The sequence below is a fragment of the Oculina patagonica genome, chromosome 5 (genome assembly GCF_052425735.1).
Source record: "Oculina patagonica isolate OP01 chromosome 5, crgOcupat, whole genome shotgun sequence".
NCBI lineage: Eukaryota > Metazoa > Cnidaria > Anthozoa > Scleractinia > Oculinidae > Oculina > Oculina patagonica.
This window is the reverse complement of record NC_135762.1, coordinates 2,398,721-2,411,242: the sequence shown is the minus strand read 5'-3', so window position 1 is coordinate 2,411,242 and position 12,522 is coordinate 2,398,721. Positions and strand designations below refer to the sequence as shown.

Sequence of the window (12,522 nt, the reverse complement as noted above, 5' to 3'; positions counted from 1 at the left end):
ACCTTGCTTAATAACTTCAACCATATAGAAAGAACAAACAACAACTCTGATTTGTAAAATATCTTTATTGAAAAAAATTGAACTGTTCTAAAAAATTGAACTGGTCTAAAAAAATGGAGCTGGTGTAAAAAAATCGAACTGGTTTGAAAAAAATGAACTGGTTTGAAAAAAAATGAAACCAAATATAAAATAAAACCATAACATATACCAGTGAATTTTTTTTGTAAGGGGGGGGGGGGTATATGTACTAAGGAATGGTTTTATTTTTATTTTTGTGAAAAATCTTGACATTATGGAGCAAAGACTCTTGATCTTGGAAAATTTCTCTTTTATAGGATATGTGTGGTGGTCACTTTTCCATGGAATAGTTCCAATGATTTGGTTCTATCCACTGAACGAGCTGGCAATTTCTGGTTATGAAGCATTTGTGATCACAATTCTCTCACCTATATTCACTGGGATTAGCATGCTGTTACAATTCTCTGGAACCATACCTGGCTTGGCATTTTGGAGAGTTCTTTCTTTGGTGGGCGTTGCTTCTTTCCAAGCGCCAACGACCCTTATTAGATTAGTAATGTTGGCATCTGGTTGTGGAACAGCAATGCTTTGGTTTTGTGGAATGATATGGTCCAAGGATCCCAAGGAAAGGTAAAAAATAAATTTGCAGAGGGAGACAATACATGTATCATTCTGTGGGATTGAGTCCTTTGAAGTTTGGAATGCACAAGGCTCTAGTTTTCTCAAACAGACAAGACCCAAGAAGTTAAAAAGTCATCTTAAATCTCTTAATCCAGCAAGTAAACAGAAATATACATCATAACATGTAACTTGAAATACAATTTATGTAAATTCCTTTTACTGACTACCATGCATTTCTTGAATGAAGTTCTGTTAATTTAGAGGTAATCACCTTTGTCATTCAGCTATTTATTACTCACTTGACAATGATCCAATGATGGTGTCAAAATGTTGTGCATTCGTAATAATTTTTTTTTTTTCCTTAAATGTTTGACCAAATGTACATTGATTGGAATTTAGAGGTACACTTATACAACATTCCCAAGTTGGTGATTTTTGTTATCCCCATCACTTTTTTAATTGAGAAACAGTGATCTAGTGAAAGGAAAACTAATAAGATATTAATCACTTTGTAAATAGTAAAATTGCACCTGTCCATTGCTTTGGGTTCGTCACCTGGTCATTGTATTGTCTAAACTTTTCTTTATGAATACTGAAAAACGTGACAGCTTCTTATTCTATTTTTTGCAGGCTTCTTTCATTCTGGGGCCTCATCTTGGGTCTGTTTCTGTTATTGGTATTACGTATTTCATACATTACTGTCAACCCAATCTGGTCAGACGTCACCAGTAACAGGGTCATTCTTCTTATTGCTGTGATTGCCACCTTAGACCGCGTGTACACTGGCTATATGATGTCCATCTCTCAGTCAGGACCTCAGTCCAAGTCATTGACTGAGCCAGTGGATGCAAGGGTCTCGGGTCCTGGGTGGTTCTTAGTTGCTTTAGGATTTGGTGCCTTGATGTTCCTTACTCATGACGTGTTTGGTGAAGTGTCACTTGTTTGTCGCTGGGCTGTTTCAGGTTATCCACACACAGGACCCAAGCCAAACCCATGGGGGTATGTATGACACACTTTTTGTTTATAATACAGCTGTCACTTGTTAATGCATAATACAGTCAACTTTCGTTATAGCGGAAACGCTTGGGGCGTCGCTAAGTGTCTGTTTTAGCGAGAGTCCGTAATAGCGGGAGTCATTTCCAGTAAAACCTCTTTCACCAGGGATCTGGATTTTGTCCGTGATAGTGAGTGTCCGCAATAGTAGGGTATCCGCAAGGCGAGAGTTGACTGTATTATATTATCATTGCAGTAAGTGCTGCTGCAAGTTAATGGCAAAGCATTAAGACATGAGATCCAATAGCATTCCTATTTTTTTTAAAAACAATGTAAGACTGTTAATGAACACTTTTAAACATTTGGAAATGTGCCAGGGGCTTTCCCTGCTTTAGAGACGACCAAAGCTCGAACTGGCCCATTCCATACTGATAACATAGTTTCGCAGAGTTCTGTGCAGTATCTCTGATTTGTTGTGGTTTAGTTTTAAATTTCTGCATGCTAGTAACAACCAATCCGAAACTAAACAGGTCTCTGTTTATCTAACTGTACAGTGCCTCGTCAGAGGCACTGTGAGCGGAAAAAATTTAGTATGCAAAAAGGATGTCTGATATTCATGCTTTAGTATGCTATAGTTTAGTATCCTAGTTTGGAAAATTGAGTGAAGCCGAAGCTCTTTTGTATTTTAATTTCTTGAAATATATTCTGTTTGTCTTATAATTTACAGTGCTGCAGTGATAATAGCTCTTGGCATTGGTGTCCTTCTCTCTCGTTACAACTGGACAAGTAATTTGTTCTGGTGGCTTGTTGGCTCTGCTGGTGCGGCATTACTGTACTTTGCCCCTCGTTACTGGTCGCTGATTGGTGGTCTAATGCTTGGTGTCTACACCATGTCCATCTGGCCAGCAATGATTGACAGGCTATTCTGCCGTCCTGTCGCACGCACGCTGACGCTGGCTAATTTGGTGTACATCGTCCTTGTCCTTGGGTCAGTATGGGTTGTGGCATTCAACTTTGTTCCTGGAGGGGGGTACACAAGGGAGAGGACGCATGTGTTATTGGGTATTGCAATGGTCCTAATTGGTAGGTATATGTATCAATAATGCTCAGTTAGAGTGATTTCAGTTTTAAAGGGGCTAAGTGCTGCAATTTTAGGCAATTTCAGCACTGACCAACTGCGGTCGCTTGCATCTAAGCGTGAACACTCGCTGCTGAAACATGATATAATTGGGTATTTTTAAAACGTGGGATGATACGTCATCAAACGTTGAAGTTTGGCAGACATGGCAACTTTCACACTGAAAGTTCAACACATTCTGGTTTCGAAATGGCAGAAAAATGGCAGAAAGATTGGATATGAAGACTTCTTCCAAAATATTGATCCTCATCTGTGTCGATATGCATAAATTGGCAGGTTCATTTGAATCACTTATGGTGTAAAGTTTCGCCTGTACTCAATGTTTTTAGTGAGAATTTTGAGCGCTAAAATTGCCATTGCAGTCTGCTAAACTTCAACGTTCATTTTAATACCAAGTTTAATACCCAATTAGATCATGTTTCAGCGGCGAGTGTTCACACTTTAGATGCAAGCGACGGTAAGAGAATAAACTGAATTACCACAGTAATTGTTTAAAACTGTAGAAAAACTCAAAAGGAAACACAAAAAAACTCAAAATGGGCATGGATAGGCAATATTGGAGAAGATTAAAACAGATTGTATGCAGTCGTTTGTCCCAGTTTTCTTATTAGTTTGTCCCGTCTATATATTAAAGTTTAACTTGATTTGTATGGAAGTGTCATTTGCAATGCTCAAAAGTAATTTGATTCTTGTTTGTTAAGATTTTGCCCAAAAAATAGACTGTTGCTTTACAAATTTGAAGTTTAGAGTTAATAATTGAATAAAATGAAAATAAACAGAATAACCTGAAATACCATTACCTAGCTCCTATAATTTTCTCAACCAGGCATTTCAATATTGCTTGCATATCAATACAGATGTAATTGTCATTATTATTCATTCAAAATATTTCTGTGTTTCTGATTGGCTTTTTGATCCCCGGCTAATTCCAACGATTCGGCTAGCGCCGACCAAATTTGGAAGAAATTCCAATTATTGGATCGCAATTGTCCAATATTAAACAATTATTGGATGAGGTTTTTGTGATATCCGGAATAATCAAGGTCGAGGTAAGTGTTATCAGCCGAAGCCGAAGGTTGAAGGTGATAACACTTACCGAGATCTTGATTATTTGGTAAAGAAAATAATGACAAACGATTTCAACCTGTTTCAAAACTTGTGCTCATTCCTGCTTGTCGCCCTGCTTTTAATTTCTGAATGCTTTTTCCTCAAAGTATTTCGTGGAATAGTTCCTTCCCAACTTTTGTTAGTCGTTTTGTGTTTTCGGAGACTTAACTGTCCAGAAATTTTTCCAACTTAGGTCAAATTATTTCTCGGTTGAAATAATTTTTGAAGAAGCAAATCGATTTATGCATATCGACACAGATGAGGATCAATATTTTGGAAGAAGTCTTCATATCCAATCTTTCTGCCATTTTTCTGCCATTTCGAAACCAGAATGTGTTGAACTTTCAGTGCGAAAGTTGCCATGTCTGCCAAACTTCAACGTTTGATGACGTATCATCCCACGTTTTAAAAATACCCAATTTTATATCATGTTTCAGCAGCGAGTGTTTACGCTTAGATGCAAGCGAATTGAAGAAGCAAATCGACGATTATGAATTTCCTTCGCCGCCAGATGCCTGACACATTTGCTCTTGGAAATCATGCATTGCGCGCGCAACCTACAGATTAGTGAATACCTTATTATAGGAAATTAACGCTTGTGTTAATTAAGGTATTTGAAATTAACGCGACTTAAATTAACGCGAATTGAAGGAAAAATTACTTCCCAATAAAAGAAATTAACGCGAAAGAGGGGGTAACATTTCAAAATGAAGGAAATTAACGCGACAAACACAAAGGAAAAAAGGACTTGTTGAGACAACAGGAACAAGTTTACCTTAACATAAAGGAAACTGAGCGCCTCAAGCGTTTTTCACAGTTTTAGTGATGCGGCAGATTTCCACCCTGATGAAATAATGTCTTTTCATAGGTGTCAAGACGTCTGGACTGTATCGAGAAATTGGTTCCAAAATAATGGAAATTAAGGCCATGGAAATTAGCGCTCCACTTAATTAACGGCGCGGAAATTAACGTTAACAAAAATTAGCGCGACTTAAATTAACGCGAATTTTTGAAATTCGCGTTAATTGCGAATTTTTGAAATTCGCGTTAATTTCATGAAGCGTTAATTTCCTATAATAAGGTAATCTGCTAGCAGATTATTCACTAATCTGTAGGTTGCGCGGATTCCCAGAATTAGCTGTAGGCTCTTAGCCAATGAGAAGACAGCTAGTGACTACAATGTATAATAACAAGAATTATTTGGATGGATCGATAGCACAAACTGCGGTGAGAAAAGAAGGAAACAGCAGCCAAATGGACCAGATTTGGCAATGAAAATTGTAACCTCTTTCTGCTATGCTATTAAAACATGCCTCACAATTGAAGCCATGCGTCACCCAAGCAAGCCCTAAGATTCTGGTAGTTAAATTACATTCTGTTTAATATTGTTATTTCTGTTCATTTTTTCTTTGTTACAGGACTTGCTTTAAGGACAAAGTCAACACCAGTTGTAAAGGAGGCCTATGGGAAAATTAAAAAGGAAGAAAATGTAAATGTTCAGTCTTCCACAAAACAGAAACCTCTTGTGGTTAAATTCAACAATGTTGCTTTTGTTGAGGAACATGGAGAACGATTTTGGTTTTTCAAAACTCATGTCATACCAGGTAATAGCAATGCAATAATAAAATTATTATTTCTTTTTTTTAGGGTAAGTTTAAATTTTCTTGTTTTAGTCCATATTTGTTCATCATCTGTCACTGTGAGTGGTCAGGAGATGTTGGCTCATATCTAGTTTATATAGATATGAATAAACACCCTGTTAATTACCAGTCAACTTAATTCGTAGCAACTTGCAGTTGCTATGATCTTACATGACCTTAGCTTCCTAGTGAACCTTACTTTCAGTAGCTTGGCACGCGAGGAAATTTCTTGTACATTGAACACAAAGAAATTTAAAGTTGGCTTTCCATCCAATGTCTAGTTTGCCTCGTGTGTCCTTGATTTAATTTGTTGTTGTTTTTTTCTTTGCAGTCCTTGTTTGTCTTGTCTTGGTGGCAGTGATCATAATGGCCGTGAGATATCACAGACTTGATTATGTCACTCCACAAAAGGTAAGTTTATTTCAGTTATCTACACAGCAAAACTAGAACAAGTACATTATTTTGTTTAAGAAACCTTGAGATGCTTTTTGACCAGCTACATCAAAAATAGGTGTTGCACTCAGTTTTTTGTCATGATGATGTTTCATGTAACTAAGAAACCACTTTTGGTGAAAGCTAGGGACTTTGTTGGTTTTTGGCGTCCATAATTGTTTTTGTGTTTTCCAACCAAGTCAGTAGAATAGTAAATTAGTTCTAACCTTGGTTGCATGGTTGTGTCTGTAGGAAGACCCTAATGTGTTCTCAGCCATGATCTGGAATCTTCATTTTGCATATGATAATGTCGGCTGGCCGAGCTTTGAGAGAGCAGCACAGATGATCAATGATACAGGTAAGTTCAGGGTTTTCAATAAGAATTTGGCTACCCTTGTGTGCCACCCATGGGAGAGCAGTATAAGAAGCTGAAAATATCTCGCCTTTACGAGGAGCTGCATCACGACAGGAGAGGCCCTTTTAGGTCTTTTAGGGGTAAATTCCGACGGGCAACACGGCTCTGAAACAGCGACAAAGAAAAAAGCAAAATCAACTGCGACATTTGCATTTTCTTAAGTGGCTTGTCGGCAACATTCTTAAAATAATTTTCTCCATGTTCTCTTTGTACCCACCCAGAATAAAGGAAAACACATCTTAACTACTTCAGTTTTGTTAAAATTTTCTAAGAGAACATGCCCCCCCCCCCCCCTTCCAATGAGCAACCCCATCACTTTTATGTGGAGGTCCTCCTCCTTCCATAACGTACTGAGGGAAGGGTGTATCACAGTCAGCCTTCAATACTGTATTTGCAGGATGAAAATATTTTCAAAAATGCAAAATGCTCTGTGTTCATTAGTTTATTTTAAGGTAAGTGTTAGCTTTGGTAAGGATTATTTTTTCATAAGTATTTTATGGTATATAACTTAATATGCCTACATAAAGTGACATTCAGACACCTCTCTCATCAGATGCTGATGTGGTTGGTTTTCTTGAAAGTGACACTTCAAAGCCGTATCTTGGAAATCATGACTTGGCAATGTGGTTTGAAGAAAGGCTCGGAATGTACTCAGACTTTGGGCCTTCCACCAGAGATCACACATGGGGGTAAAAAAATTTAACTGACAGCTATTCTTAACATGTGGTTTATGAAGTTAATCATCTACTTCAACAGGAATGAAAACTTTTTTTGTTGAGATGAAACAGGACTGAAAAGGATCCATGAGACAATAGAAAGCTAGACATTCCATAATCAAAACTTATATATCTTATTAGATATTTAATTGGTCATTATCATTCAGAGCTGTCTGCAACAGCTTCTTCACGTCAGTAGAAAAAAGAAGAAATAGTAGATAGGCTCTCTGAGTGCTTTCAGCCGTAAATTTTTATTTTCGTATTTTTTTTTCTAAATTCAGAGACACTAGCATTATTGCTCAGATTGAAATCAAGTTTTGACTTTTTAAAGTTTTTACTTTTGACATGTTTCTGTTATCATTTGTTCTAGTGCCACTCTCATCTCCAAATATCCAATAGTGAAGTCCCTTCATCACTTACTGCCATCTCCAGAAGGTAAATAAATGTTTGGAGAAATCCACTTTCCAGTGCACGTGTTACTATTTTATGGATATGTATTATTTAAAAATCAGAAACAAACCTTAACAGATTCTCCCAACTATTTTTACAGGTGGTTAATGATTTATTTGTCCACTTACTCCTTCTAAAGGTCTTAAAAAGAAGTTAATAGAGCCTTTACTTGTAGAGTACACAATTGATTACAATGAGCTCTCAGTGGTTGACATACAAACGAGACGAAAGGGTCATTCTGCATTGTTTTAACCAATGTGTTGACCCTTTTGCTTCATTCGCACAGGCTCAACTGTAATTGCTATTGTTACTACTCACAGAACAGTGAAAACACGGCCTTTTTAAGTGATAGCATAGCCATAGTTAGTCCCTTTACTAACTATGGCATAGCTAAGCTGTTTCTCACTGACTGTTTTACTTTCTTGTCTTAGGGGAATTGGCGCCAGCTCTAAGTGCAACAATCAACATAACTGGTAACCTGGTGGACTTTGTGTTGGCTCACATGGGGAATGATCGGTAAGCAAAACACAGTAAACAAAACTCCATCAGAAATACCTGTATCTAGAATAACGACACTTACAACCGACTGACCCCATCACACACTCACTCAGATACACCGGTATCTAGAATAATGCACAACCAACAAACTTCATCACCTGATAAAGATCAGCAATAGGAAGCCGACTTTATTTAAATCAAACTGACTACCTCATGTGGCCAGCTAAAAACAAAATTGTGAAAAAAAAATCAATTCTATTCACACCACTTCTCAGCTTCATGTTCAAACATTGACAGAATACTTTGAACAATGTAAAAATTTAGTTGTGCTCATGAGCTGTGCTTAAAATCCTTTCCAGAGACAACTTGGACCGAAAGCTTCAAGCGAAGGAACTTGCCAGAATTATGGACGAAAGGTATTATCCCCTGTTTTGATGAAGTTGCCTTCTTTATCTCGTTTTTTATTCGCTTTTCGCTAATGTCGCTCGCTATCATCATCACTCTTTGCAGCCCTAACACTGTGGTGTTTCTGGGATATGTGACGTCATCCCCAAAAAGTCGTGACTACCGCGTGCTGACGGAGAAGGGAAGAACAAAAGTAGGTGCCTTAACTCGTGTCTTAAAGAGAAAAGTTTGATAATTTGCCTCATTCTCGTCCCCATAGCCCTTTCTTTTTTCTGAGCCGGCTGGGCACTAGAAAACGAAGGGCTCTGGGGACACAGGATTTTTGAATTAATTCGAATTTTTTTGATTGGCTGTTTGGAACAAAGAATTCCTAAACGGAAGTTGAAAACGTAACGACTCTCTCATAGATTCTTTTGAAACGTCATGAGTGCATACATGAAGACCGGAAGCCCTAGAATCTAGGACTGGAAATCCTGTGTCCCCAGAGCCCTTCGTTTTCTGGTGCCAAGGCCCAGCCGGCTAACAGAGAGACGGGACCCCCCCCCCGAAGACAGCTCTCTACTCTCTATTCTCCTCCCGGCTTCGCGAGTCTCAACCGCCGAAAAACAGCGCACTCGCGTGCGAAATCCAAAATTCCGCGTTAATTTACAGGAATACGTCTTATACGTGCGTAAAATAAAAATGTACGGACAACTTGCGTCTGCGGAAATTGATTCGACTTTCATTTCCAGGACATTGATGAAACAGATTCTGGCCGCTGGTGTGAGTACATCATGTACCGCGGGCTCGTGCGGCTGGGATATGCCCGGATCTCCCATGGGGGACTAAGTGACACCGAGGTTCAAATGGCCAAATTCCGTATCCCCCCGCCAGGGGAGAAATTCCAGGATAACGACATTCTTACGAAGAGTCCTAAAGACGTTCCGGAGAACATACGATTTCCCAGCAGGTATGCACAGACCTTTACCGCGGTCAAACGTCTCATGCAGTTTTCCTTTCTATTTCGGGGAATTTCGTTCATATTGAAGTGAAAGTATGAACAAGGATAGGTAAAATAGTTGCTTGTGTAAATATGTTTCCATTTCCTCAAATGAACGGGTATTTTTACTTTTTTAATGCTCGGCATCCGAATCAAATTGTTTTCAGAAATGGCGCCGACAAGTATACATTTCCATGTTTTCAAACACGTAGAACTTTTTTTAGTTAAGTTCCAAAAAATTTAGTAAATCATCAGGATACTAGTTTTCAGTATTTTTCTTGTATTTTGCAAATTACTGTTGTTTGACCGCGGTCGAGCAAAGAATTCAGGGAAGAAAACGGTTAACAATTACCGAATGATTGTGATGGGTAACTCCGTCAAACTTCAGGGTCGAGAACTCCGGAGGGGTGACTCCCATATAAAAGTGACGTCGGCAATGGTCGTAGGATTGCAATTCAGGGTATAGTACCGATGAGGGCGTTGAAACCAAAAATGAGTAGCTTGCCTAATGGCTAGCGTGCTAGACTCCGGACCGAGAGGTCCGGGTTCGAGCCCTGGCCGAGGTCATTGCGTTGTGTTCTCGGGCAAGACACTTTACTCTCATATTGCCTCTCTCCACCCAGGTGTAAAAATGGGTACTGGTGAACTTATGCTGGGGGTTACCCTGCGATGTACTAGCATCACATCCAGGGGGCAGCAGAAATGCTACTAGTTGCTTCATGCTACTGAAACCGGGATAAGCTCCGGCAAAGCTGTCGCGGATTTACCGCGATGAACTGGGGCAGAGTTAAAGGCCAGGTTACTGGAAGAAAGGCCTGGTTACCTGCTCAACTTGTGACTTTTTTGGACAACGTGGTTTACGAACGAGTGTGGACATTTTTCGTGTGATACTTTAGATAATTTGTAGTGACATTTGGACCATTTGAAGTTCTGTTGTTAGACTCGGCAATATGTGATTCTCACCTCGGCAACATGCGGCACTAGGCTCAAACGCAGACTTTACAGTTACTCCGGGTTTTAAAGGGTTTTAAACATGAAAACAATAACAACCTCTCGTTTTAGAATACTAATGTTGTTTCGCAGCAGCTAAAAGGGACACTGTCACAAGGATTTTTCTTCTTTCTTGGTAAAAAGGACAAAAATTGGAAGTAGTCTTGCTCGTAAACGAAATCCACCTAGTACATCAGGATAAAGATATAAAGTAAATTGTTGAAGGAAGAGGGGGAGCCGTTATTATAAGTTTAAGCTGTTTTTCCAGGCGACAAGGGCAGAACTTGAAAAAATTAGCCTGAAGTTGAGATTTAAAGTTCCTGATGGCATCACAATAATGTGACTTGTTTATAGCTTTAGTACACTTGCATGGTGATTTTTAACAGAACTGGACCACTATTCATAGATTTCTATACATCTTTAGGCTCTTGAATTTTTGAAGTGAAGCTCGTGACATTGTCCCTTTAATACACTCATATTTCGTGATTTTCTCTACAGGTTTGGTGCGTTTTACGAGGGCCATTACCATGCCTGGCAACATCACTACCACATGTCAACTCCAAAATACTTTTTGCCAGCAGAGAAACAGAACAAATAACACAGAAAATACAACTAACAAATCATCGTAAGGGTGGAGAAAGGTTCCCTAAAGAACTCACTGAAGTGTGGAGTGCAGTGTGAAACACAACCTGGTTTATGACGACGGGACACGAGAATTTCCGAAAAAGACTCAAGTAAACTCGGATATCTCCGAATTCGCTCGGCGAAATAGACCACAAAAACAGCGCTTACATTTGCGTGAACATGCGGAAGACAAACGGAAATATGAAGAAATGTAACGAAAAAGCCTGCGCGACGCTCAAAGGCAAACTCAGAAAGGGAAAACATTACAGAACGTAACAAGAGTTATTTCGTTCTCTCTCTCTCTCTTCGCTCCTTTCTTACCTAGAATCCCTTCAGTTTATTTCTTGCACTATCGTTTGTTAATATTCCCCTGACATTTTTCCCTTTTTTATTTTCTACATTGACAGTATTAGGCGCGTGTTGGGTCATAAAATCGTCGGCATTTTATTTGTGATATATATCTACTTATACTATACATTGCCTGATTGTCATGATACTTCCCCCTATTGAACCTCCCAATAAATCCCAATAAAATTATTAGACAACGTTGAAATTTATGGGTAGTCTGAACACAACATGTCAAGCACTTACTCTGTATGGCCAAGCTTTCCTTTTTTTCTCGGAACAAAGTACGTAGAAGCTCGTGAGCCGGGCCAAGAATGAGATGCTTTAACAATGACTACGCTACGTTTACACGGGACCGGACCGGACCGGATCGGCTTCTGTTTACATGGAACCGTTTGGAACCGATCCAGGTGCTTACACCAGACCGTTTCTGAAACCGGTCCGGAACGGATCCATAACTGGACCTGCAAAACAAAAGGTCCAGTTTTGGATCCATTCCGGATCGGTTCCAGAACGGTCCCGTGTAAACAGAAGGCCTATCCCAGGTTCGTAACCAGGTATATGGGATCAGGGATCACAGCCTTGGGATCGGGATTACAGCCTCGGGATCGGGATCACAGCCTCGGGATCGGGATCACAGCCTCGAGATCCCGGGTCACAAGTCATGGGATCCGGATATGCCAATCAGATGGGATCAGAATTGGAATCAGGGATCAAATGTTGCCACATTTTGGGGATCAGGAATCAAAATTTATAGCTAAAATTTGGGATCAGCGATGAAAAAATATACCTGGTTACGACCCTGCTATCCAATCCGATTTTCAGACCGGATCCGTTTGGAACCGGTCCCGTGTAAACTTAGCCTTAGCTATATAAGCCACAGTGAGCCTTGTGAGACATGATGCACAACGTATGTCGAAGCACGTGCACCAGTCTAGTGCCCGGGTACACTAAATAAAAAATCTTTGCCGTGGTTTTGGCCGAGCGAATTCTGTATCGGGCACCAGTAATTTGAACGACCCAACTCCAGGCCACCAAGTCGAACGCGGCCATTGTCAACAACTTGATCGACCATCAGTTGACATGAATAACTCCCTGACAACCACTCGTGCGACGGAAACTAGTTATATAGTTTTCTCCTGAAATCCGCG

General features: G+C 39.6%; 1 protein-coding gene across 1 annotated transcript; it reads left to right on the top strand.

Moving 5' to 3' along the window:
* The first annotated feature begins 337 nt into the window (after positions 1-337).
* LOC144654708 (PGAP2-interacting protein-like) lies at positions 338-11,565 on the top strand. The gene is made up of 13 exons (XM_078514934.1): positions 338-648; positions 1,270-1,638; positions 2,360-2,715; positions 5,296-5,481; positions 5,849-5,928; positions 6,202-6,307; positions 6,918-7,053; positions 7,451-7,515; positions 7,962-8,046; positions 8,388-8,444; positions 8,539-8,626; positions 9,165-9,382; positions 10,901-11,565. The coding sequence occupies exons 1-13, from the start codon at positions 374-376 to the stop codon at positions 10,998-11,000; spliced, it is 2,121 nt and encodes a 706-aa protein (XP_078371060.1). The 5' UTR covers positions 338-373; the 3' UTR covers positions 11,001-11,565.
* The last annotated feature ends 957 nt before the right edge of the window (positions 11,566-12,522 follow it).